The sequence below is a fragment of the Zingiber officinale genome, chromosome 8B, assembly GCF_018446385.1.
Source record: "Zingiber officinale cultivar Zhangliang chromosome 8B, Zo_v1.1, whole genome shotgun sequence".
In the NCBI taxonomy this organism is placed as follows: domain Eukaryota; kingdom Viridiplantae; phylum Streptophyta; class Magnoliopsida; order Zingiberales; family Zingiberaceae; genus Zingiber; species Zingiber officinale.
This window is the reverse complement of record NC_056001.1, coordinates 23,064,336-23,090,883: the sequence shown is the minus strand read 5'-3', so window position 1 is coordinate 23,090,883 and position 26,548 is coordinate 23,064,336. Positions and strand designations below refer to the sequence as shown.

General features: G+C 37.3%; 1 protein-coding gene, 1 long non-coding RNA gene and 1 other non-coding gene across 4 annotated transcripts; all 3 read left to right on the top strand.

Annotated features, from left to right (window-relative positions):
* Nucleotides 1-3,684: 3,684 nt before the first annotated feature.
* LOC122014360 (serine/threonine-protein kinase 38-like) lies at nucleotides 3,685-22,526 on the top strand. 2 transcript variants are annotated; one of them, XM_042570576.1, is made up of 13 exons: nucleotides 3,685-3,943; nucleotides 9,028-9,202; nucleotides 9,632-9,715; nucleotides 10,547-10,788; nucleotides 10,897-11,137; nucleotides 11,258-11,337; nucleotides 13,701-13,785; nucleotides 16,179-16,310; nucleotides 16,388-16,501; nucleotides 16,938-16,988; nucleotides 19,119-19,203; nucleotides 21,885-21,935; nucleotides 22,042-22,526. In XM_042570576.1, the coding sequence occupies exons 1-13, from the start codon at nucleotides 3,756-3,758 to the stop codon at nucleotides 22,128-22,130; spliced, it is 1,617 nt and encodes a 538-aa protein (XP_042426510.1). In that variant the 5' UTR covers nucleotides 3,685-3,755; the 3' UTR covers nucleotides 22,131-22,526. The 2 variants fall into 2 exon arrangements, with proteins under 2 accessions (XP_042426510.1, XP_042426511.1); XM_042570577.1 differs by lacking the exon at nucleotides 19,119-19,203.
* A 753-nt stretch (nucleotides 22,527-23,279) lies between these two features.
* LOC122014361 lies at nucleotides 23,280-25,551 on the top strand. The gene is made up of 2 exons (XR_006120650.1): nucleotides 23,280-23,403; nucleotides 25,278-25,551. It is a non-coding gene; the product is annotated as an uncharacterized LOC122014361 (long non-coding RNA).
* LOC122018201 lies at nucleotides 23,591-23,693 on the top strand. The gene has a single exon (XR_006121632.1). It is a non-coding gene; the product is annotated as a U6 spliceosomal RNA (small nuclear RNA).
* Nucleotides 25,552-26,548: the final 997 nt, after the last annotated feature.

Genomic DNA, 26,548 nt, shown 5'->3' with positions numbered 1-26,548 from the left:
AGATCTAGATTCATTGCCTGATCACAAAAAACTAGACGACCTAAGTTATAGTAATCTATTACCTCTATTATGTTTGGACAATGGCAAGTGAAGAAAGCCCTATTCAGATATCTAGCCTTAAGGGGTACATATGTATGCTCTAAAAAGTACAACCTAAGCTGCTCAGTGGAAAACCTAGTATCTATAGATGGGGTAGTAATAGGCGAATGAACAACCCAAATTTAAGTAAATACTATAAATGACCAAAATTTGATTGAAGGATTGAGTTTGGAGGGTACCTTGGGGGCATATTTAGAGTTAAGGACATGAAATGAAGAGAAAATGTGTGAAGAAGCTAGCTGTAAGGCGCCTTCTTGAACTTGTTTTTGCGAACAGAGAAGCCCTCTGTTCGCTGTTAAAGTCAAGATTAGAGACTCCTTCAACTTGATGGAAAGTACTTCTAATGCCTTATGGAGGGCATCTTCAAGGTTGATGAAGGTGCCTTCAGGTGTTTTGGCAAGATTTTTGTCGTCATAATAGAAGGCGCCTACGACACTTGTTGAGGCGCTTTGAGTGGATTTTGACGGTGCGCCTCAGCTGGTCTGAGGTGCCTCGAAGAGATAGTTTTGTTTTATTTTGATTTGTTAAATGAACTTAGGGTGCATGGAATTGATTTTGATTAAGTTTTGAGTTAGGTTTGAATTAATTTTAATTTCATCTCTAATTTTAAATTTAAATTTTAAGTTTTAATTTTAATTTAAGTTTTAAATTCTAAATTTTTTTGTTTTTGAAAACAAGTTTGCAGGGAAAAACTATACACAAAAACATAACAAGTACACGAACTTGGTCGGTTACTTGTTTCGGAGCCTTCGGTGACTCCTACTCTAAGACCCATGATCCTTCAGACTGCATCGATGGATAATTAACTATGAACTCTTCCGGAACCGCCAGAAGAGTGAATCGATTACAACAATAACAGAAGGACAAGTGTAACAATCTACACTTTTCTCAATGCAGTAATTAAATAATTAAAAGCAATTTCGTTACCCAACACGTGAAGATTCTCGAATCAAGCTCGGTGTTTGTCGACTTCTCAGTAGTAGTCGGGCGTAGCAGCATCGTAGTATAGTAGTTGGGTGAAGTCGGAATAGCTAAGACGTCAAAGGATTGCATAGAAGTGTTGTATTCTTGTTATGCTGAATGTTTGGGTGAACAACCTTTTATTGACCATTGAGGGCGCCTCCAATAGCAAAAATTCATCTCGAAACCTTCGGTTGCTATAAGCTGGCCATTCTTCGGCTTCTATCTGCACGAGGGCACCTTTAGCCACTCGGAGGCACCTCTAATGCACCTCCAAGGTCTCTAGAGGGCCTCAGCGCCACAAAACCTTATCCGCAGTTCTTATCTCTTTGAGGGCTCCTCTAACTCGTCCAGGGCGTCTTCAAGTGCTGCTCCGAGACGCTTCCAGTCAGCTCGGAGGTGCCTCAAACATTGTTCATCCGAGGCTATTTTGTGTCAATTAATCCTACAAGTTCATGTTAACTCAATAATAAAAATAACCTTCAAAATAAAGTTAGCACAATAATAAAATAATATTATTAATTAGATCTTGTCTTCTGAGACCAGGATCTAGTCACAGTCTCAATTTAGATTTCCAAAATGAACCTAAATCGAATCTGTACCTAAAGATAGTAAATGCCCTTCATTGTGCTATTTAATGCCATTTATTGTTGCCAGGGGTTGGAGTTCCATCGTGACCTCGAAGCATCGCTGAAGAGTACAAATATGTTTTAAGGAACATATGCCTTGACATCTCTCTCCCAACTCAGGGTCAAGTAGCGACAATCCACTTGTCGATCGGTTAAGACTACTTAGCTCTTGGGGCACTTAGCTAGCTCGAGATTTTACAGTCTGGGCACTCAGGCTCAGGTAACTCGTGATATCATTTCACTATGCTCTTGGTAGATGACTCTGTCTCTTGGCTGACTTGCTCGGGATTCAACAACCAGGGCACTAGGCACTCAAGCGACCCACTTAAACTCGACTTAGCTTGACACTCGGTAGCTTGACTAGGTCAACATTTAGCAACTCAGTTCAGCTCGACACTCGAGTGACTTGATATTTGGCTAGTTCGGCGCTTCTCGACTTAGCTTAGCTGCCCTAGGCAACTTAGCGTCTTAGCCTCTCCAGAGTCATCATACCAGATAAACTCAATTTTAATTTATAATTTTAATTCAGATTATTTCCTCGTAGCTCCGACAATAATATAATCTCGAAGAGTACAATTGCCCAACAATCTGAGTTGCAAGATAACCCAACGGCTAATTGTTTTCCCAGTGAAGTACCTTTGAAGTTGAATACGTTGATAAATAATAGACGGATATCTAAACTCCCGTATCAATTTGCACCTCCACTTTTCCCTTATAATAAGCAATAAAAATTACACGAAGTCTTTCTCCCACGCCACTTCTTGTTATGGATCTTGAGAATACATGTGCCAACATAATTTTAAAAAAATTAATATTATCAGAGTTAAATAGTATTAGCATTTGTAAAAATATTTGAATTATTTTCATAGATATTTCTAAAATATAAAAAATTGTACTCATTTTAACGAGGTATTTACAAACTCTCAAGTGTCATGTTCATCAACAATATGACAGCTAGTGATCATATTTAAATTCATATTTGGTGCAAGAATATAATATTATATTCATGATCACTAATACGACAGCTAGTCGTCATAATTATAAAATTTGTGCAACAATGCAACAAGAGCTTCCACTAGAAAGTAGGAACCATAGCGGGCAAGTTTACTTTTCACTAAATATCCTTTGGACAGTTTTGCCAACTGGATGCGATTAAGAAACTACTAACCAACTTTATCCTTAATTAGCTTTGAAACCAAGATCAGACAACTATCTCCCCGGTTGTGCTTGCTGAGTTTTTCACAAATCCCCTTTCAAAGTTTCAACTGACTCACTGGAGGATCGATATGAAAATTTGTTAATATGAAACGCCGATTCACAAATTTGCTTCGTCATCCGACAGCTGGATTCTATACCGACACAAAAATATCAAACCGCCATCGAGCCAGATATTATTCCGCCACTTTGCACGCCACCAAACACATTCACGGACAAATAAGCACCCAAGGTCTAGAAGTTTCTTTACGTGGCGTGATGCTATTTGCTCTTTCGGTGTTCAATGTACTACATCGGGCACGTTGCGGGTGGGGCCGCGGAGGGGTACGGCTCGCTGCTTCCCCAGCGTTGGATCGTCATCGCAGGGCCGAGGAGTTGGCAGTCAGCCGGCGACGTGAGCTGGAGCCACGATGTTCTCCCGCCTGAACAATGGATCAGCCAATATTCAGCGTCGGATCGGAAATCGACGGTAGGGATGCGCAAGGAAGCGGGTCCGGACTCCGCTCCCATGCCCTCGTTAGTGTGATCCAATCTCGTCGTGTTCCCATCTAATTCATTAATAAATAAGGAGGAATCCAGATTAATAAAAAAAAAAAACGAAGACGCCAGGATCCTCTGCGGACTCTCGTCTGGTGCGGAAAGATCATTCGACGTCCGATTCAAGGAAGTAGTGGTAATCTGACGGATGAGAGGCCTAGTTTAATCGTGTCATGGTAAGACCGCCCGCATAGTGTTTGCTACAAAAGTGTACAAGAATTAAAATTATAGAAAATGCATAAATAAGAACGGGGAAGGCCGGAAGGGAGAGAGCGAACTCAGCGCAGGAAGGGGGAGTTAAAGAAGGGCAGAGAGATGGAAATGGACAGCGAGGAGAACGGAGGGGCGGCGGCGGCGGCTGGGGGACTGGCGGCGGTAGCGGAGGAGATAGGGGTTGAGGAAGTCGGCTCGAGCTTGACGATGGAGCGGGTAGCTGCCGCGAAGCAGTTTATCGAGAACCACTACAGGAACCAGACGAAGAACATTCAGGAACGGAAAGAACGGTCAGTATTATCTCTCGATGAGCTCGGTTTTCTTCGCCTGACATCATTGATCTTGAATTCTTATGCTTGAACATCGAATGATCATAGCTTAAACCGGTCTCGTTCTTGCTGGGTGTGCTTGTATTGCCTTTCTTCTCGGGGATGGAGTACTAGTTATTTTATAAATTTTTGATATCTAATTATAAAATTCTTAGCTTGAGCATGCCTTTTGATCTTGGTGGCCTTGCCAGAAAGATTCCCCGGTAAATGCTCAGTATTTACAGACGGTATGGTTGAAAATTTGACTTTTAGGAGTTTTAGTTTATATGTTGGCTAGATTTGAACAAGACAATCATTGTATTATTTATAATTGATATGGTTAGTGGCAGATCCAGGACCTGAGAGGTGCTGGATGCAGAAATTATATAATCTATATTAGAAATTTTAAATGGTTAATTTTGAAAGTGTGACAAAACAATGCTCTTTCCAGAGTTTATTTGAAGTTAAGTACCTATACAATATGAAACTCCACCTTAAAATGGCATATGGATGCAACATATCTTCATGATTTAATAGAATCCAATCAAAACAATGAAAGTTCAATGATAAAATCCTCTAACACAAAAACACCCTATAAAAGCATACTAGTTCAATTCCTCAAAACACACCAGAAGATGTAATAACTATATCTAAAGCAATATGCTCACACTAATGACACCATATTCAATTTTGTCCAAATTGTTTCACATACATACATTATAATTGCCCTCGACGACCGAAATCTTTAATGATTATCTTATTACTCAACATTATCAAATACACCTTTTTTGTATAAGTAGCTAACTAATCATTCATCCAATAATCTCCTATTTGATTTCCCAGTCTGTTTTTCACTATCTTCATTGCAGAAAAAGATCTCTCCACAGTAGCAGTGACAACAAGGCCAACTTCACAAGCAAATATACTGAGTAAACTTCATGTTTTTTTTGTCTTGACAAGAACATCATAACAAACTCATCATTTATATGTATATCAACTCTATAAGTCTTAAGTTGATGGCCAAGCGCCATCAAATCTATAAGAGAAATTTCACATGGATAAAATTGAGCAAGAAACACTGAGATTTTGTTATCAAAATTTGGAATAACATTATCTGGACTAAGACATGCTGCACAAAGAAGTAACTTAATATTTACTTCATCAAACCGATCAATAAACTCTTGAAAGCTGTATATGCAGAACATAATCCTGCGTGTTAAGAACTTGTTGTGACTTATGCTGTTGTTATTGATGCACTTTGTCTACAATTATTACATTCATATTAGGAACTTCAATGTTGTTATTTGTACAAAAAGAAGAGACTTCATCCAATAGAGATGCTTAGAGACCTTACTTAATGTCATGGCATTTGTTATATCTGATATTTATTTGTAATCTCTAAAACTTCTTCATTAGATGGAATGTGAATACAAAATCAATTTAATTGCCTGATTTTTGCACCTTGCCAAGGAAACAAGATGTACAGAATATGTCTTCCCTATTCTTTTCTTCCCTTATTGGCTTTCTTTTCAAGCAAATAGGGCATGAACCCAAACCACTTCCTATTCTAATACAGTGCATTTGACTTGTGGAGGTTGGTTGAATTACCTTTTACTTGTTTTAACTTTGACAGCACTTCTCTGAAGTGAATCAACTTTTACACCAGAAATTGAACTGGTCCCATGTGTCAAATCTGAGTTGATTCAAACCAATGTTGAATAGAGCGGGTTAGAGTAAGTCCAAGCTCTTCACTTTGATGCCCTTGCTGTAGTACGAAGGCACTTTTTCTAGGCCTCAAGGCCCTTGCCTAGCAACTAGTGGATGATAACACATTACACATGTTTAATTCATGGTTTGAAACATTGCTGTTCTAGTTGATACGAGTGAAACATCTCATTTTGCTTACTGACTAGCATGCAAAACGGGTCAAGCTAGATTGCGTAAGGGGTTTCTTCCATGACTTGTGAATGTTCTGCGAATGTTTTCTGTGAGCAAAGAGGGCTTGAAAACTTTTCTTTTGCGATGACTTGGAACAAATCTGTGCAACTTGCAAACATCTTCTGCCAGCGAAGGGGCTTCAATATCTGTGGTAACTTGGTAAAGTAACAGAGGACTAGAGGACCATGACAACTAAATACCACTGGGAAGTTTGGCTTTTGAACAACTTTGGTTGATTAAGGAAGCAGCTGCAAAATGCTCCTTCAAATACGTAATTACCTCTTCATGTCTTCATGTCTTCCTGCTCCCAATTTGCTACTGGCACTCTGTGTGACGTATTGAAACTGTCTTATTCTATGTCACTCACAATTGCTTCAAAATCACAGTAGAACTTGGGAGAGGCTGAATATTCACATCTGATCGCCTATCATAATGAGTGTGTGCTTCTAGTTGCTATTTTCTTCAATCTGTATAGGGTTTCACATTTCCTTTGGCCTTTAGCAGGAAATTCTCATTGTGGCTTTCATCTATCTCCTGTCTGGAATGCCTATGGAAATTATGCTATTAAAATTGTACTTCATGCCACATATGCTGGATAAAAATACATAAACCTGGATAGCATTTATCTTAAAAAGTGATGGCATTTTCTTTAGGGATGCATGTGCAAGTTCTTGGCACTAACGATCATTTATGAAGATGGTGAATATGAAAAGCTAGTAATAAATTGAATATTCTAACTCAGCCCTGAAAATTAAGAACGTCTATGGAGATGATTCTTCATAGCTTTCATTTATGTTTCATCTTAGTATATCCTTAACGAGAGAATGAAGAGGATAAGATTACTCCAGTAAAGTTCTATACAATTCTTGGCCTTGATTTCTAGCTCTTTTGTTGGTTTTGGTGTTTATTAGAACTATTAACCTTTCCAGCTTCGCCCTCCAGATCTCACCAAAATTTCAGTACCAAGAGAAGTTGTCTGCTTTGAAAACTTAGGATTATGCTTTGATTGTGATGTTTCTCGTGTCTAAAATCAATACTTTGTGATCCAACTATGTTGCTAAACATAACTCATTTGACTCCTGAATGAACACTGCCTCTTAACCAAGAAGCAAACCCTTCATTAGTCATACGTGTCAACTTAGTTTAAAAGATTGCCAGGAGTACCATTTATAGTGTTTTGATTTTTAGTGGGATTCCTAGAGCTGCAACACGGAGAGAAACCAATCTAAAACTTGTTTGAATCGCAGAAATCACTGCCTTGAGGAGCAGGAGTTGCTTAGAATTACATTCAATTATGTAGAAAGAACAGGGTAGGCATCAAAGAATGGAAATATTTCTTTCTATGCCAGATGGAGCACATACATTTTGGCAATTCCAGCCTCCAATGTTGTCTGTCTTGACTTGAGGTTAACAAAGGACAAAGATTCATCAAGCATGAATGACCTGATCATATCGTTACACTCTGTCAAACTCCCCAAACAATCAAAATGTTGGCCTGTTCATTCTTGAATCTATTTGCTATTTGCATTCGTTGAGTTTATTGAAATGATTTAATTCAAGTTCCTGAATCAGATTGGAGCGTCCCTGAGCATCTAGTTCTGTCGTTGATCATTCAAGTCGATATCACTTACATAGTTGTTGACTAATCAGGCTTGAAAGGAAGAAAAAAACGCTATGCCGTTGAGTGTTGTCATATCTGTTGGATGTGGAAGGAAACATAAGCATTTCCATGTAACCTTAGTCTCACATGGGAAGTTGAATTCCTTGTCCATGCATAAATAGTCTGCTCTTTCCCAACTCTGCTACATGGGACCAAAGGGCTATTTATGCACTGTGATGGAAACATTGCTCGTCTATATAGCATTATGATCTGGTGACGAACTTGGGCATTTCGGTTTTTGAACTTATTTGAATGCTTACTAATGATTCATGTGTAGCTAAATGAGCTTGAATGCTGATGAGCTATTGGATTTTGCTATCTGAATTTTATTTACCTTTGTTCATGAGAAGTCTCAGTCAGGTGCTTTTGTTTTGTAGGGTGAACGTTGCTATGCTTGTATTTATCCTTTCTGATCTAACTTTTGTAAGAATAAAACATTGTTCAGCTTTTCTCAGTCTATTCTGATTTGGCCATACATATATTGATGCTGTGAACAAGGTTAATGCTAACTATCATTGGCCTTAGTGCAGTTTAAATGAATCCTTTTAAACTTCTCATTGTTAACATATAAATGCTTCTGCATCCTATTTAGATTTCTGACTTTAACATTTATATAAAATTCAGAATTCTCATATTGCATTTTGGATTATTAATATTATAACTCAGTGTAGTTAAACTCCATCCTTTCTGTACCTTCTTATTCTTAATATAGAAATAATTCTGGATCTGCACAGATTTACCAGTTCAATGCCTTTATAAAATTCAGAAACAAAATGTATCTTTTGTGTGCGCCTTTGATAATTTTTGTCGATTCAAAGAAGAATGACATGACATGACATTAACTTTTATGATAATGTCTGACATAGATTACAAACTAGACTCTTTTTTATTTTTTCATTGGAGTTATTTGTTAAGAGGGGAGCCTTGGCGCAACGGTAAAGTTGCTGTCGTGTGACCGGAGGTCACGGGTTCGAGTCTCGGAAATGTCTTGCAAAGCATAGTAAGGCCGCATATAATAGACCCTTCCTTGGATCTACATTGGTGGAAGATTAGTGTACCGGGCTGCCCTTTTTGGAGTTATTTTTTAGTTAATATGTTGGGTAAAATATGGCAAATATGCACATTAATAGAGGAAGAAGGAACCAAAGAAGACTTGGTTAACAATGATAAAATTCATTTAAATATGATGAGGATATAGCAGGGGATCGAGCCCATGTAGTGTATGCTTGGTAAAATATCAAAATCTCCTTCTGAATGTGCCGTATCATGTTATTGCAAATTGTTATTATTCTGTATTCATAAAAAATTTGAGGATGATTTCCCACTTTTTTTTAACATTTTTTTCCCTTCTTTCAAAGATTTGATTACAAGAGTAGTTCAATTGCACTCCAAAAGTTATATCCTTTTATGACTTTAAAGAATAAGATTCATCCTTTTGGTGGTTGATGACTTTACTTTTTGAATGCAGCCGTTGGTTCTTGGAGAGACAATTAGCTTCTTCACAGGCTCCTAAGGAGGAGAAAGTCAATTTGTTAAAGGATCTTGAGAGAAAGGAAACAGAGTATATTAGGCTTAAAAGGCACAAGATCTGTGTTGATGATTTTGAGTTACTAACCATAATTGGAAGAGGAGCTTTTGGGGAGGTTTGGACTCATATGTTTCTTTTACAGTTTACAAAATTTTCCCCTCCTTCCCTGTGCTAGTATATTCCCTTGCATTTGGCGTCACTGAGTTTTTATTAGAAGTAATAAATGACTATGTTTTTGCTAATTGAATATGAATAATGAGGAATACTAGCATGACACTTCATGTTCAATCTAATCAAACCATTATATTATTGTTTTTTTCGTACCATGAGATTTTGCATCAAGATATTAGCATGAAACAAAAGGTATATTCAATTTGTTGATTTTATGTGTTTGGAGTGCATTTAAATGTCACCAACTTTTTTTTATTCCACGCCACAAGTCTCTTTTTGATATTTATTAAAACACTATGTACTGCAAACGGTCTGAAAATTAAGCAATTTAGTTTATCGGTTAGTTGTATAATTATCATCTTTTGCACATCAGGTCAGACTCTGTCGGGAGAAGTCCTCTGGGAATATATATGCAATGAAAAAATTGAAGAAATCTGAAATGGTTAGCCGGGGGCAGGTAAAATACATTAGATACTTGTACCTGTGTTTTTAGCATAATGTTTGGTATGTCTCCACTGATACTCAGACATTGCCGGGTTTTTTGTGGTTTAGTAAATTTTCCCAAACCTTTAGTATTCTTGATGTGTACTCAATAATGTCTTTAGGTAACTTGTTGAGATTTTGCTTTGACATTTTAGTGGATTGAATGATTTTGTCATCTTTATGGAAGTTTATTCTGACCTTCTAAATGCCTCAAATAACCTTATGCATCCCAATTAGCTATTTTGTACAATTGCTAATATCTTTTACCATATTTATTGCCTACAAAATTTCCTTTCAACTGTTTAAAGTGAAACATGTAAGATGCCATCTGCTAAATTTTTTGAGAAAAGCTGCTTGAAATTTTGCTAAAGATGAGCCAATAAAATGTTGTCTATAAGTTTCTAAGAGATTATTGTTGAGGCACATTAAAGGTGTCAAGTCATCAACAGAATATAAGAGTACCTCCATGTGTTTGTGTTCGCTTCTTGTTTGGCATAAAGGTGATACAACTAAAGGATTATAAGCATTCCACTTGTATATACGTAGTTATCAACTTGTTTTTTTGTAGTTGCATTCAAATTGTTTGTTCATTTATTTTCTTTGCCTTTTTCCTAAACTGTATTGGATTGTTCCAATCATTGTTCTCTGATTTATTTTTTTTTGTGACATGACTCTTTCAATTTTTTTCTTTCTTCTGATTCCTATTTAAGTTCTGGTACTAAATGACATTGTATGTGTTCTACTTTGGCAATTTGGTTTCTGATAGATACTTGATTATGATTTAGAATGTGATATTGCCTTTTAGGTGGAACATGTACGAGCTGAAAGGAACTTGCTAGCTGAAGTAGCTAGCCATTATATTGTCAAACTCTTCTACTCATTTCAAGATACTGAATATCTTTACCTAATCATGGAATATCTTCCTGGAGGAGACATGATGACACTACTCATTAGAGAAGATACCTTAACAGAAAACGTGGCTAAATTCTACATTGCTCAGAGTGTTTTGGCCATAGAGTCCATTCATAAACACAATTACATTCACAGGTCAGTGTGTCATGGATGTCAAGTGATCAATTCATCAATCATCCTTATGGTCTATTCAACAAGTCCTATATTTGCTGTCAGGATACTAACAGTTTATTTCTTGCTCAGGGACATAAAGCCTGACAATCTTCTCTTGGATAAAGATGGACACATGAAGCTGTCAGACTTTGGCTTGTGCAAACCGATTGATTGTTCAAAACTTTCAACATTAAATGAAGATGAACCCATGAGTGATGAGAATCTTCGGGATTCGATGGATATTGATGGTTCATCTGATACAAATAATGGTAACAGGTGGAGAAGTCCTCATGAACAACTACAGCATTGGCAGATGAACAGGAGAACACTGGTACTTTAAAATGATTTATCCTCCAGCAGCAAGAAAATCCTTCACAATCACTTTTCTTTACTGAACAAATATTTGTTTATCAAGGTACACATCTAATATGGGATCACACTGTTTTTTTAGGCATTTTCTACAGTTGGAACACCGGACTATATTGCTCCAGAAGTATTATTAAAGAAAGGATATGGCTTAGAGTGTGATTGGTATGCAATCGCCAAAGTGATACATGTTTGTTAGTTATGGTCATTTACCTTTCAAGCTTAATGGCAAATTGCTTAGTTTGGTTTTGAATATTTATGAAAACCAAAACTATAGACTTATGGTTTTTTTTCCTGTGCTTATGCAGTACTTTTCATTCTTTTTTACAGAGGTATATTTTCATTTCTACATTGTTACTATCTACATGTACTTTTAGTGGTCGATTTGAAAGTGACTGTTGTTGAACGATGTCAGAAATTGCAAGTCATAATGTGTCAATATTTAAACTTTCGGGAAGCCTACATCAATGTGTTTCCATGATTCAGCTTTATTTGAGAAAAATGTAATATCATTAGGTCTACAGAGTTCAGTAAAGCTAAGCTATTAGTTGTTGTCATCTAGTGAACATAGAGTCATTCATAAAGAAGAAATAAAAGGAAGAACAGAAAACCATGGGCAGACACGGATGACATTCAGTTTTAATATGGTTCGTCCAATTTTCCTTCATTCACAGGTGAAATATACATAAGACTATTACACCGTAATGAAGGATACAAATGTGGAGAACTTACTGGAACTCAAATTCCACAGCATAAAGCACAATCCCAAGAATTTAAACCCTCACCAGGAAATTTCAGCAGGTTCTTTTATAGATTATATTTTCAATTAAAATAGAAAAAAGTATATGGCTTGAAAAGTAAATAGAAAACAAATTAAATTTAGTGCATTTCTGACTGGTAGATCACAAATCTGGCAAATATTTGGCAATCCATTTTGACTCTCATCCTAACAAATGTCCCTGGTACGAGATTCAGTGTAGAAATTCTCCAAATAGCCTTAAGGTTGAGTGTTGCACCTGTCCGCGACCACTTCTTGAACTCTGTCTATAACTATTACTCACACCTTGACTTGTCATAAAGTGAAGTGGATAGTGTGATAGTAATTGATTATTTTCCAATTTTTTGACAGAGGATCAGGATCCTTGAACCCTTGGCTATATTCAAGTATTGTAGAGAATAGAGCTGCTCAATTGGCGGGGAGACATCGTAATGAAGACTCAAAAGATACCTAATATTAATATGACCTGACCAATCAACCTACTTCTATGGGAGAGGATAGATTAATACTGAAAACATACAAGAGGGATACAAACGTAGAACAAATTGAAGGTCTCACATTCCACAACACAGACATAAGAGTATCTCAGCCCTAACCTTCACAAAAATTTGCATCTCTAAGCCTCACTCAGTTCCCTTCTTGGATTACTATTTCTTGTAAAAAAAAAGCCAATTGCATGAGGAAACAAAATCAAATCAGACGCTGTGGTTCATGGAAGATCACATATTTTGAGAATAATTGTGTAGTAATTTTGTGTCACATGCTAAGATAGACTATTGACACATTAAGAATCTATTCACATGTGGGGGAAAAAATCTAATATATTAAAGGACCTATTATTAGCTGCTAACCATTTTGGACATGGTAAATATAACAGAATTTTTAATCCTTTAATAATCCCTTCTTGGAGATGATCAAATGTTGATATTACTGTAACAGTATCATGTATATACTTGTGTATTGTGAGTTAACTGTGAAATTATTCCAATCTTGCCATGTACACATACATGGACTTGGATACTGGTGTCTGACGTGAGTGTAGATCCAAGTGTATGACAAATATTTTTTTATGTAAAATTAAATGTGATGAATAGGAATACGAGTGTCTACACAAAGTTCTATCCTAGTGATGATATCTGAAAAGGGTATTAGTGCAGTAGTTTCATTTTCCATATTAGAGTTGTGACAAATTTGCTTCAAGCACTAAGCATTTTTTCATGTTTCATAGTGGTTTGATTTAATATTCATTTAGTTGTGTTTAATTTAATGAGTGAGATTTAATTTTATGGATGTTGTTTAATTTGTCACGAGTTTTCTTTATTTTTAGGATCAAATAGCATATTATTCACAAACTGTCACACTTCTTTCACATAGAAGTTCATATCTGTTTTGCCTATTGTTTTCATTTGAACTGTAATTTTGTGAATTGTGAATTGTTCATTATGGACAACTATGGAATTTTCTACAGATTGTTCGTGAACAATTTCGTTGTTCTTGTTGTTAAACTGAGTATATTTGGCAATTATGTGGATTTATCTCTGTCTGAGTATTTATATTATGGTGATATATTGGTTCCACCAAGTAATACTAAAGTTTGTTTTGATATTCTTTTCATTGTGTATTTGTGTGCAACTGTGTTGTATTTGTTTATGCTCTATTGCCTTCTTGAAACCTGTATTCCATACTTTGATGCGATAGACTACTTGCGGATAGAGAATTCCTTTTGATTTACTTGTGGAAATAATTGTAGGTGGTCCTTGGGTGCAATATTGTATGAGATGCTGATTGGTTATCCACCATTCTATTCTGATGATCCAATAACTACATGCCGAAAGGTAATATGAAAAATCTATAATTTGCGGATTAGTTATGATATAAATCTTCCTTTTCTATGAAATTTGCTAGCATCCTTGCACTATCTTAAGCCGTAACCAAGATGTTATTTTGAATGCATTTGAAAAAGGACCATATAGCATGATTTCATGATTCATGTTTGTTAGGAAAATTGTTCCACTTAGGATACCATAGTTAGGCCTATTAGATTTTGAGGGATGTCATAAGGCAATCGCCTTATGATTTTTTCTATTTATTTGATAAATATAGATTCACTATTTGAGTGCATATTATATGTTTGATAGTCTTAAATGTATTTACTGAATGCCCGCAATTCAATTCATAGCATGAGAAAATTTGTGATTGGATCACAACTTGTGATTATCTCTACTTGTGCAGTTATGAACGTATTAGAATTTTCCTAGTCGTCGAATTGATGCATTCGGACATCATCAATTTTATAAGACTAGCACGGGTTATACTCCTTGGTTCGCCAAGCAGCTGTTTTCTCACTGGCTCGAGACACTGGGATGTCGAGAGTTAAACGTGGATGCTAGTTATGGTAACTAGTTCATTAGAGTGACTCACTGTAAAACTTCATATGATTATCTACATATATGGATATGTCTGCGAAACTCTTACTACAGCTCGAGTACAAGTTTCCTTCGACTTGAGGTATACAGGTCATCTTGGTCATGGAGATTTATACTTTGACATCTTAAGCAAGCATCTCATCGAGGTGTGGACCCGAGATGATTGGGTATAAGTTGAAGTGCCGAAGGTGTTGGGATAGCCCACAAAGTATTCATCGCTTCTTGCGAGGAGACATATACCCTATGGTCACTCGTTAGAATTATTACTCAAAGTCTTTGGTCAAATATCACATGTTAAGAGTACGAGACTCTTAGACACATGCATGAGTAATTTGAATTCGTAGAACGAGTAAGTATTACTTGAATTAGGTGTGACGTAATCAGCCTAGTGAGGACTGACACATAGAATATGTCATGAACTAAGTGGGTATAAAACGTGTGAAAGGAACGAGGCACGACTCACACTGTAGCTGCTGAAGGGTTCAAAATTAATTCTGAAATCAATTATGGTTTTCCGGCTAATTGGGATCATGATGTACTACTAGGTGTCACTCATGATCGTTCCATAATTAAGTAGTTAATTACGGACGACCAAGATAAACCGGGAACTTATTGGGTCACACGCACTAACGAATCTCTAAAAGACGTAAAATAAGTTAAAGAATAAGATTCTTAGATCAAGAGATAAATATTTGGTTGGACTATAAAAAAGACAAATATGGAAATATGTCGAAGTGGAAGCGCGTATAAGCTACATATTTTATGTAAGAGTTGAACCAAATTGAATTAGTCATGAACCAACTTGGTTTAGTTGTGAACAAAACCAAGGGGTTAATGTGCTAATTTTTTGGTTAAGGGATAATGAGTTGGATTTGTGCTTTCTAATTCAACTCATGAGGACTATATATTGATATGGTTGAGAGAAAAATTAACACATGAGATTATAATTGGCTTGATAGGGTTTTGAGAAACCTTAACCCAACTTTTCTCTCCTCTCCCCTCTCCCCTCTCCCCTCTCCCCTTCTCTCTCTCCTGTCTCCAACAAGGAGAAGTCTCTCCTTGTTGCCGTGACCACCACAAGGAAGAAATTTCTTCCTTGTGTGTTTTTCTTCTTCCTCTTGATCTCTCTTCTTCGCTCATGACTAGTAACTTCCGAAGGAGAGGCTTGTACTCACGGAGTTGTCTTGAAGAGCTCGGCGTGGATACGAATAGAGGTGAGGTTCGACAACGTCACTACGGTTGATGTCCTTCTCGTTACAGGTCATCCGTAAGGTATACCTAGAATAATTGTTATTCCTTTCGTTTTGTTTTATGATCTTGTCTGTGTGATTGTATCCTGCATGTGTGTGATGTGTGTTGTAATAAATTAGTTTATTTACGTTAAGTTTTCCACTGTGCATGCTTACGACATGTGTTTTTAGCACACACTGCATCGGGCATATCCCAACAAGGCCCCTACTACCCCTCTCTCTCTCTCTCTCTCTCTCTCTCTATATATATATATATATATATATATATAAATGTTATTAATGGAGTAGAGATGTTTTTAATAAGTAGGGAATATTACAAGTACACCCCTATAGTTTCTATACTTACATATGGGTTCACAACACTCCTCTACCCCATTCAAATAGACTATAGAAACTCAACTTGTTATAAATATATTCACCCATGGCTTCTAGTGTCAAGCTGTGCCGACCAACATTTCCAATATCAAGGATTAGACTGCAATTCAGTTTGAGCTATAATGTTAGTTGCTTTAACTATGAACAAGCTCCTAATTTTCGCTTTCTTGATTTTAGATTGTGCATTGGCGAACCTATTTAAGGTTTCCAGAAGATGCAAGGTTGTCTTCTGAGGCCAAGAGTCTTATTTGTAGATTATTGTGTGATGTTGAGCACAGAATTGGCAGTGGAGGGGCAGATCAAATAAAGGTAAGTTTCCATTGTGGAACAGAAATCATCATCCTTGTTTGATTTTTTATCAAGTTCTGGCTAGTTTCCTTTTGCAGGCTCATCCTTGGTTCAAAGATATTATTTGGGACAAACTTTATGAAATGGATGCAGCATTTAAACCTGAAGTTCATGGAGAATTGGACACTCATAACTTCTTGAAGTTTGATGAAGTATATCTGTTTGCCTTAGTTCTCTTATGTTTTCTTTATGCGTGTGTACCAGGTCCCATTCGCTGTATTTCTTTAGCATCTGAAGCTGATTTTACTAGATCAACCAGAAATGCTGTTTGATCGCAAATTTCTTTACCCCTTTTAGTTAGTTCCATGAAACTTACATGATATATAATATCCTTGATTTATTGTACTCCAAGTCTCCATGTTTAGCTTCTGCCGATAAGTTTTTTATATTGATCTTCTTCGAACTTGTTTCATTGTTGAACTTTCCTAATCACAATCACCTGCACAGAGCTCTATTGTCATCTGATCATGCTAATGTTTCTCAAAATGATATTTTTTAAGTGGCATTTGATGGTAATGTGTTACCAAGTGCTTGTACTTTTCCATTTTGCCAACTTATCTTTATTCAAATTTTTGCTCTGTTATCCAGTTGGATCCTCCTACTCCAGCTAGAGCCGGTTCTGGGCCTACGAGGAAGAAGGTATGGACCATTATTATTGATATATGCAAGATATGCTGATCAGATAGTTTTTGGTTCACTAAATTGAGTTGGTATATGATGTATATTGGACTATGCCACTTACAGTTTTAGTTTTCATTCATATATAAATTATATAATTATATACTACCGCTGCTCAGTAAGAAATGAGGAAAGAGTAGTTGATTCTTGATAGAATTATCATAATGAATTTTTGGTCAACCTTGATAGTCGCTACTTTATTGTGGTCGACTAAACGCTTCTAGGCACCAGATAAATTGGAGTCTATTCTTTCCTGCATTTATCATTTTGTTTTTTTAGGTTTAGCTATCTATGCAGGGTGCCTTCTCAGTTTCCCGACATTTAAGGATTAAGTTCCAGCTTTTGCGAATTAATGAATGAATTTCCCATCACGGGTGGTTGACCTAAGAACGTTGGACTGATGGACCGCTCAGCGCTTCCCGATTTACCTTGGTGGCGGATGGGGATCTTCCATGGGGCTAGGCCGGTCACCCAGGATTAGTTGACATAAGCTAGAGACCTGGTGCAAACTAAAAAAAAATCTCGACCTCTATTGAGGTTTTGGTCCCGAACCGAAATCATACGGTTTCGGTATCGTATCGTGCCTTGGCGATATGATTTTGATATTTTTTAAATATAAAATATATTAACTAAAAATAAAATTTTAATCTATATATATATATATATATATATATATATATATAATTAATAGGATAATTTTATTAGGTTTTAATTAAGCCATAACTAGGAGTTGATTAAACTTATTAACCTGACTATTTAATTTAACCTCTTATTCCGCACCACCACGACTACGGGCACTTGCGAGCTAGGCCCGCAGGATGTGGACGGTCGCCAAGCTTGCGGGACACATCCAGAGGCATAGTTCTGGGTCCGGCGACGAGTCCGAACGCATCGCGGCGTGCCGGCATCGGAGGTGTGCTTGTGCTAGTGTAGATCCATAGGAGGAACGAGATGTTTCGCCTCTATTGGACCAAACTACTCAAGATTTTAATCCTTCGATCTAATACTTCCAAGAATTATTTCATTTAGAAATAGATTGAATGGTTTAATTTTTTTTTTTGTTGCTACCACATGATTAATTTTGATGATCAGCCGTGCAAGGTTAAATTTCCACTATGATTGTCGTAATTGCAATCATTGTATACGCTATTCTCTAACATGCTTCTATTTTAAAAGCTTATCATGCAAATGTTTCCACTATTTAACTTTATAATCTCAAGAATATGATATATTATAATGACTATGACCTGTGTATACAACAACATTTATAGTGCCAACCTTTGCTGTCTGATATGGGTGGTTTTTACCGCCACTGGACTGGCACCAAAACTCTGTATACATGTTTATGCAAACTGTACCCCACACATGAGATTCCAGTGGAAGACCCGTGCTTGTGACTGACACAAAACAAGATAGAAGCAAAATCAATAACGCAGATGAGGATTTATAAAAGCTCTCATTGAGCATGGACGAGAGGTTACAGACGACTAGTGGCAGGGAATGACAGGGATGATGGTAGGAGGTATCAAACTCTTCTTCAAAGCAGCAACGAACTAGGTAAGAAATTTATAGTCAGAGGAGGCGGTCGTCAGCAATTGTTGGTCAATCGATGAATCATGATGGGGAGAACAAGTGGGAGAGGCAACTATGGTGAAATTGCTACAAACCTAAAACACACATATAAGCTTTGATTAATTAAAACTGATATATAGAATTAATTATTAATTAAAACATATATATCATTTTTAATTAATATTGATATATAAGTCCTTATGGCCTGTGTCTGTGGTCATCTCTGCATCAAGTATTAATTAAAACATATATATCATTTTATGCCATTTTGGAAACATCAAAATTCTTATAGCCTGTGTTTGTAGCCATGGTTTTTCTTGCACCATCAGCTAGCGAGTCGAAGCTTGAGAAATCGTGGTGAAAGTAGATCCTTCTACAGACATACAAGTCCACTTGATATGCTTTGTTCACAATGCTCCATGATTGCGTATTTGATTACTTGCTCTTGTGGTCTTTTGTTGATTTTTAGGAGCATTGTTCACCTGCTGACTCATTCTCATTACACATGCTTTGCTACAGGCATTTCTAAAACCTGAAGATTTTAGCTTTGTTGGATATACTTACAAGAACTTCGATGCTGTCAAAGGGTTACATAAATGCCTTGGTACAAAATATTTTATGATGAAAATATCACCATAAGTTTCTATTTTTAAGTACTACATCAATCTCATCGCCAATATATCTTCAATTTTTTGTACTACGTATTTGCTACACTGCTGCACCTTGAATAGGTTTGTTATCTTCTGCCTGTAGATATCTGTGAGATGTTTTATTTGTGAAACAGTTTTAGGTGGAAGAGAAAGATAACTATATAGTCTCAAACTAGAGCAGTAGAGCTAATATGAGGGAAGCTTCATATGATCGACTCCAAACAGTTGGAGCACTTAGCCTAATGATTGCTGTTTTTAGTATTTTTAAACAGCAAATTAGAGAAGCTAGTCAAATAACTAATGTATAAGATGTAAAGAATATGTGAAATGCTGAAAATGCATCAGAAAACCGTAGATATGAATAAGTAGCTTGATGTGAAATTATTCACATGTTGGTCACTTTTTTTCTTCTGACAACCATAGTTGATATTTGGTCAATATAGCACTTGATTTTTCAAACAAATAAAAAGTAATTAATTTTTTTTTTTGCATAAGCCAGTAGGTTTGTAAGACACGAAGTCTTCTCTCATATGGTATATTCAATTTAAGGTGCAAAGTTGGGTTCCAGTGCTAGGTTTCGTTGCTAACTTGGAATTAGTTGTTTCAATGTGATCGGTGTACTGTATGTCAGTACAAAATGGTATCAATCCGAGTTGTTACTGCTGTTTTCATGCCGTTTCCAACCTTTAGCTATTTCACACCATTTCAGGACAAAATAATATTTAACCTTTGATCCTGTCCGGAAGCTGAGTCGGACGAAGGCTGGTCGCGGTGGCCTAGTTGTTGACGAAGAGTCGTGGGGAACAAGCTCCCACGGGCGGCTGACGACGCTGCAGGCCCTGCACACACTCAGACGACCCCCCTTTCACGTTAGAGACCAGAACCCAGGGAAAAAGTCCCCGGGTCAGGCCCTCCGACGCTCAAGTCAGGTACTTTTTCCCCAGAAAACGCCCAGAAAAGACCGAAAGTGAAAAGTAGTGGAAAAAAAAGTGACGAGAGAGCGTACCCGCGTACGAGGAATCCTTCTCTTTTTATGCGCCAGCCAGGGCCTCTAGAACCTGCAAGCATGTCCAAAAGCGTTAGACGCTGGGCTTTGTCATGTAGTGAAGGACACCTGTCTGGCTATTATTGGTTGTGAAGGCATCTCCTCGTTTAGGAACCTCCGCCTTTGCGCATGGGCTTTGTCATGTAGTGAAGGACACCTGTCTGGCTACTATTGGTTATGAAGGCATCTTCTCGTTTAGGAACCTCCACCTTTGCGCATTCCTCCTGGTATGTGATGATTACCCCCTGACAGGTAGTTATGATTCCTTGACTCCTTTGTCGTTTAGCTCATCCGATCTATTGTAGCCTGTATCTGCCTCACCTCCTCCTGTCAGACCTGCTCCTCAGCTCTTAAACGCAAGCCTGTAGATCGAGTTGTCTCTGAACAGCTCTGCCGATCCCGACCTGTACTCTGTGACTTATGCTCCGGGCCTTCGAACGCAGGCCTGTAGATCGAGCTGTCTCTGAACAGCTCTGCCGATCCCGACCTGTACTCTATGACTTATGCTCCGGGCCTTCGAACGCAGGCCTGTAGATCGAGCTGTCTCTGAACAGCTTTGCCGATCCCAACCTGTACCTTGTGACTTATGTTCCGGGCCTTCGAACGCAAGCTTGTAGATCGAGCTGTCTCTGAACAGCTCTGCCGATCTCGACCTGTACCCTGTGACTTATGCTCCGGGCCTTCGAACGCAGACCTGTAGATCGAGCTGTCTCTGAACATCTCTGCCGATCCCGACCTGTACCCTGTGACTTAGGCTCCGGGCCTTCGAACGCAAGCTTGTAGATCGAGCTGTCTTTGAACAGCTCTGCCGATCCCGACCTGTACCCTGTGACTTATGCTCCGGGCCTTCGAACGCAGGCCTGTAGATCGAGCTGTCTCTGAACAGCTCTGCCGATCCCGACCTGTACCCTGTGTTCCGCCTGTCGTCGCCCTTTGTCTTTCAACTACTTTGCCCCCTTGATCAACAAGTCTGCCCGACCTTTGACTACCACATATGCTTGACTTTTGACCGTCCCCTATACTTGATTTCTGACTGCCAAGTCACCTTGATTATTAACTGTCACGTCGTCTTGACTTTTGACCGCTACATAGCCTTGACCCTTCTCCTCCTTTCCTCTTGGGCCCCTCCATTGCGCGCCGTGATCAACCTTGATCCAGTATATGGTTGTCTCATGTGCTTCACATGCTAGATGACATTGCACTTTGCTTCTCTTCAACTGACGTCTTATCTTCAACTAACCTATCAAAGAAAAATGCAATACACACTACTTGCCTGAAATTTGTGGTCCCTCAAAATTCCATACCCAGCACATGAGGCTCATGCAAACTATGGAAAGCTTCACAGATGGTCAACATCCATTTGTCAACCCAGTACTTTGATACTGAAACCTCAGTCTCCCTGCTTGCAAAGGAGATGCTAGGATCGATGTTAGTGGTGGATGCAGGATTACAAGTTGAGACTTTGAGATCGCTTTGCTTCAATTAAATTGTTGTTTTAGTTAATCTCAATGGCTCTTTATTTTGGTTCCTAGTTTCCTAGCACCTTTCTTTTCTTAATATGGCCACTAAATATCTGTTAACTATGAGCAGATAAGAGGAGGAGCATGTCACCTAGGAGGCCATCACTGGACACTATATTCGGTAAGTTCTTTTCGGTTTTGCCCTACTGATTCACTGTCTGATTTCATGCACGATACCACTAGACATGCTCTACATATTAATAGCATAGTTCTGTTTCTATCATCAGGCAACTCGGTAATGGATCGTGCAACGAAATCAAATGGAGGGAAATCCGATGTGGACATGATTTCCTTAGGCGACACTGTGACTCCGTAGCTTATAAATTTGTTATCTGGACTCTCCTATCACTTGCCTGCTCATTTTATGTCAGGCTGCCCGATTACCTGGTCCTGATACTCAATTGACATTTTGTAGCATCGTCGACTTTTAGTTATACAACAGTGCACGAATGATGTCGGTTAAAGCAAGTGACTTGTGTGGCATTCAAGGTCCATCCTGCCATTTGGGTTTAGGTGCATTTGTCCTGGCTGCCCAGGTCAGCAGAGATTATGCTTTCTCTTGCGGCAGTTCTCAATATGGTTTTCGCCTTGAAGTCACTGCCCCATCTCACCAATATAATAGTCGTTTGATTCGTGTCGTGAAACCCTTGTTTTCCAATTAATGGTGTGTTTTGATGAACAAAGAGTTCAATGAGATGCCCGATTTTGCCTACATTTGTTCTATGCTTTTGGCACTATTGCTTCATGGATTCATTCTGTAGTTGAGGCCCTGATAGAGCCAATTAAGTTATCGTAAAGATTTGGATTAAATTTATGTTAAACTTAACGAGCTTCTGAATCAGGCGGAATTGAAAACGAAATTTATTAAATAATCTTCTGAATTTTTCTATATATTTTATACTGAGATTTGAAAAGAAGTTGAACATTAAAATATTACAGCACCCCAAGAAGATGAGATTGGAGAGGAGGGTGCGTGAGTTTGGCCGAGGTGGGATTGAAGTCCCACATAGGGATTGAAGTCCCACATATAAAGTTTCAAATAGCTTAATCCAGATAATCCAATAAGATAGTTTCAAAATAGCTTTCCTATTTATCTCATCGATATATGTTTTGTGGAGTCTACTCATTTTTCATGATCAAAACCTTGTTTTCTCCAGCATTAATGTGCTTTCGTGATTCTTACCTATTCTACTTAATAACCTTCTTAATGAACTAATCTATTTAGATAAAAAAAAACGTATATTGCTTGAACAGTTTGTGTCTAAAAAAAATTAATAGTTCTAATCATTAGCAAAATCACTAACGCTTTTTTAAGTAAATTTTATTTGACATTTGTGCAGTAGCCGAGCTCGCTGTATTATGTTTTGTATTCTTTTTGAATATTGAATTCTTTTTAAAATGGTATGAACGATTACTGTTCAAATTCAAGACGTAATTGAATATTATAACTAAATTTGTATGATAAGGAGAGTGTGAATGGGTTTGGCCGATTAGGGATTCAAGCTGGCCTGTTGAACACTCCCGCCGGCAATGCTGTCAACGCACATGCAGCTCTCCTCTGCTTCATCGTTATTCCTCTGTTGTTCCAGGTATCACATTGCCGGAAGTGTTTCTCTTCGTCTCCGTCTCGTGCGAATCGTTCTCTTGTCCTTTTTCTTCATTTGGGAAGTAGAGGTTCGAGTAGATGTTATTTGAATATCGAGTGCAGTTTAGTCCCACATCGGAAGTTTTGTTTAACTTAGCTACCTTGTATGCTTCGATTGTTTACGGAGAAGTGTCTCTTCGGAGACATCCGATAAAATTGGAACGATACAGAGAAGATTAGCATGGCCCCTGCGCAAGGATGACACGCATAAATCGAGAAATGGTCCAAATTTTTTTTTCTAACCCGCAATTGCCGATTTCCACTCACAAGGCGATTTTTTGTGTATTGTTTTTCCTCTATGATTGGTTTTTTTTTTACCTCCAAACCCTAACTTTTAACTCTAATTCCCAGATTTTTTTTTATTATCTTTCTTTGATGTTTTGTTGTTTCTATTTAGATTTCATCATCCTTCTTTTTGTTTTCAAAATCCTGACTTGTGTATTTTTTTCATCTGTTGTGCTTTCTGATTCTTGGATCCTTTTCTTGAGTTCGTTTAACAATAGCAATGTCTAATTGGAATATGGAAGCAGCAGATTGTGTGCTTAAGAATTATATTTTTTTTAAAAAAAAAAAAACTGAAGTATGAGTTGCTAGGAGAAGTTGTTTCATTTAGTTCATGCCTTTTATATTCAGACACTACCAAGTAATGAAATAAGAAAAAGAAGTTTCCATGTGAATCTACTTATTACCATTTCAGCCCGTATTAACATTGATTTCTCATCTACTTCAATTTTGTGCACTTCTGATGTTGAAGATTGTTTAATCCCATCAAAGCTCACCGGCCGCCATTAATACTGGATTCTTCCATTGAGCTGCAATTAATAAGTTGATCTTCATCATTTTCCCATTATTTTTGTGGCTGTTAATTAAACAAGTATGTCTCACAAATGAGGTTATCTTGGTTAGCAATCTTGGATCCGGATTTATGGAGTTTTCTCATATTTAATTTTATGATCTATAGCTGCAGCATAGATTGACTGTTAATGATGTTTCTGTGTGTCCTTCTGAAAACTTAGAACAAACTAGGACTTAAGTATCTGTTAATAGTTTAAATAAATCCCAATAAGACATGCATAGGCAGCCAATATGAAAGCATCAAGGTCAGTTTTGGTTTATTGGAATACTGATTTGAAGATTTTTTGTTTAGTAAATGTGTATGTTTAATCTTGCGTCTACTAGTCTATGAGCAAACATCTATTCAACTAGGACTGTAGGGGTTCTGGAACAGGTTTGGATTTAAGAAATCAGTATACCGTATCAGGCCAAGCGTGAAGATGACTTAAACTTGTAGCACATTGTTGTTCTAGAAAGGAAAGCAAAGCTCTATTTAACAACTCTAAACTTTACCTTTCCATGCACACACAGTGGTGGTATGTTATTACTCTCTGACCAATTTGTTATGTCCATAGTTTAAAAGATTGGACGAGAAAGTTTAACTGAAAAGCTCCAGGTGGCTAGCTCATTAAAATTCTTGAAATATCTGATACCTCTAAAAGTGTAAATTTTATTTATGATATTCTCTGGCTCAACCGATTAAATCATCGAATCAACAGATCCTTGATCCAATTTCTCTATAGGAATGTGTATGATTTGATATTGAAACTAGGAATGGTTGATTGAATATCATCTAGGATGAACTTATTGCTCCCTTTGTTTAGTAACTGCTTAAAAGCTCTACTATTCAAGTTTCTACTAGATGTAATCCATTGATTGATTCCTTCATGCTACATGAATGCTAATATTATCAACTAGCTTTTTGTGTGAAATTCACCAAATAGCACCTGGAGTGTGTGTGATCAATTGAAAACTTGCTTGTAGGAACGAAGAAGGGTAGAGGGCATTGCATCCTGCTATAACTATGCAGTTAAAGATAATCAACAAACATGCGATCAGAGGTAATTAGCAAGATTACCTTTGTTTAGGGTCCAATGCATCAGTGCATCTTACTATAACTGTCAAAATGTAAGGTGTTGAAGTTGGTTGGATAAGGTTTATGCCATCAAGATCACTTTAGATATGAAAAGTAAAACAAAAGAGGGATTCCTAGATTTTTTTTACAAATATATATATAGTTAGGTTTCTTGTGCTGAAACGTTGTGAATTTACAGAGCACCTTCTATGTTGAAGATTGTTTAATCTCATCAAATGTTACCACCTCTAGATTAATTTTGCCACTTGTAGATTTATAAAGAAATATAATTAGATTCCACGTGCAAAGTGAATTCAGAGGGCACGGGCTTCTTTGCAGAACTTTTAGAATAACTTAAAACTAATATTGAAAAAAGAAAAGTTCAATAGTTATACCTATTGTTCCATTCAAAACATTCCAGTTCATAAATTTATATGTTTTTTTATTTAATAAATTTAGAAAAAGGAAAGTGATCTATTTATCTACTCTAAACTTTACAATGCACACAATTGGTCTGTGCTATTACTATCTGACTAATGTGTTGATGTCTTTCGTCCATGAACCTCTAACCATCTCATGTAATTCTGGTAAAGGAGCCACCAGTCCTCGGGGCATGGTGTCACAGTAGGATATCCAAGTTGTCACCCAGGCACCCGCGGTTTAAACTCCAGCTACGGCGTATTTGCAGGAATTTTTTCTCCAAATAGGGGGCGTCATCAAAGGATATTGGGCTTCTGGACTGGCAGCCGCATGCGCTTCCCGATTTACCCTGGTGGCTGTGAGAAACTTTCGTGGGGTCAGGCCGGTCACCCCTAGAGATAGTCAATGAGGCTAATTGAGATTATCGTTTTTTGAGGGGAAAGGAGCCACCAGCTATTTTCGATACATTAATTATCTCTATGTAATTTCTATTTTTTTTTCTTTTGTTTTATCGTTAGTTTAACAGTAGTTTTCAGTCTATTTTGCTTAATTACTAAGTAGAGGCCTCTTTTTCCAAATAAAAACATATTTAATTTAAAATTAATAGTAATTAATTTTGAGCATTAAATATATTTTATTATATCTGAATTCATACATAAATTTTGATATACTTTATTTTCACACTTTAATTGATTTATTAAATTCTTTGAAATGTTAATAATTCTAACAGTGAGTTTTATTTATGATATTCTCTTCTTCT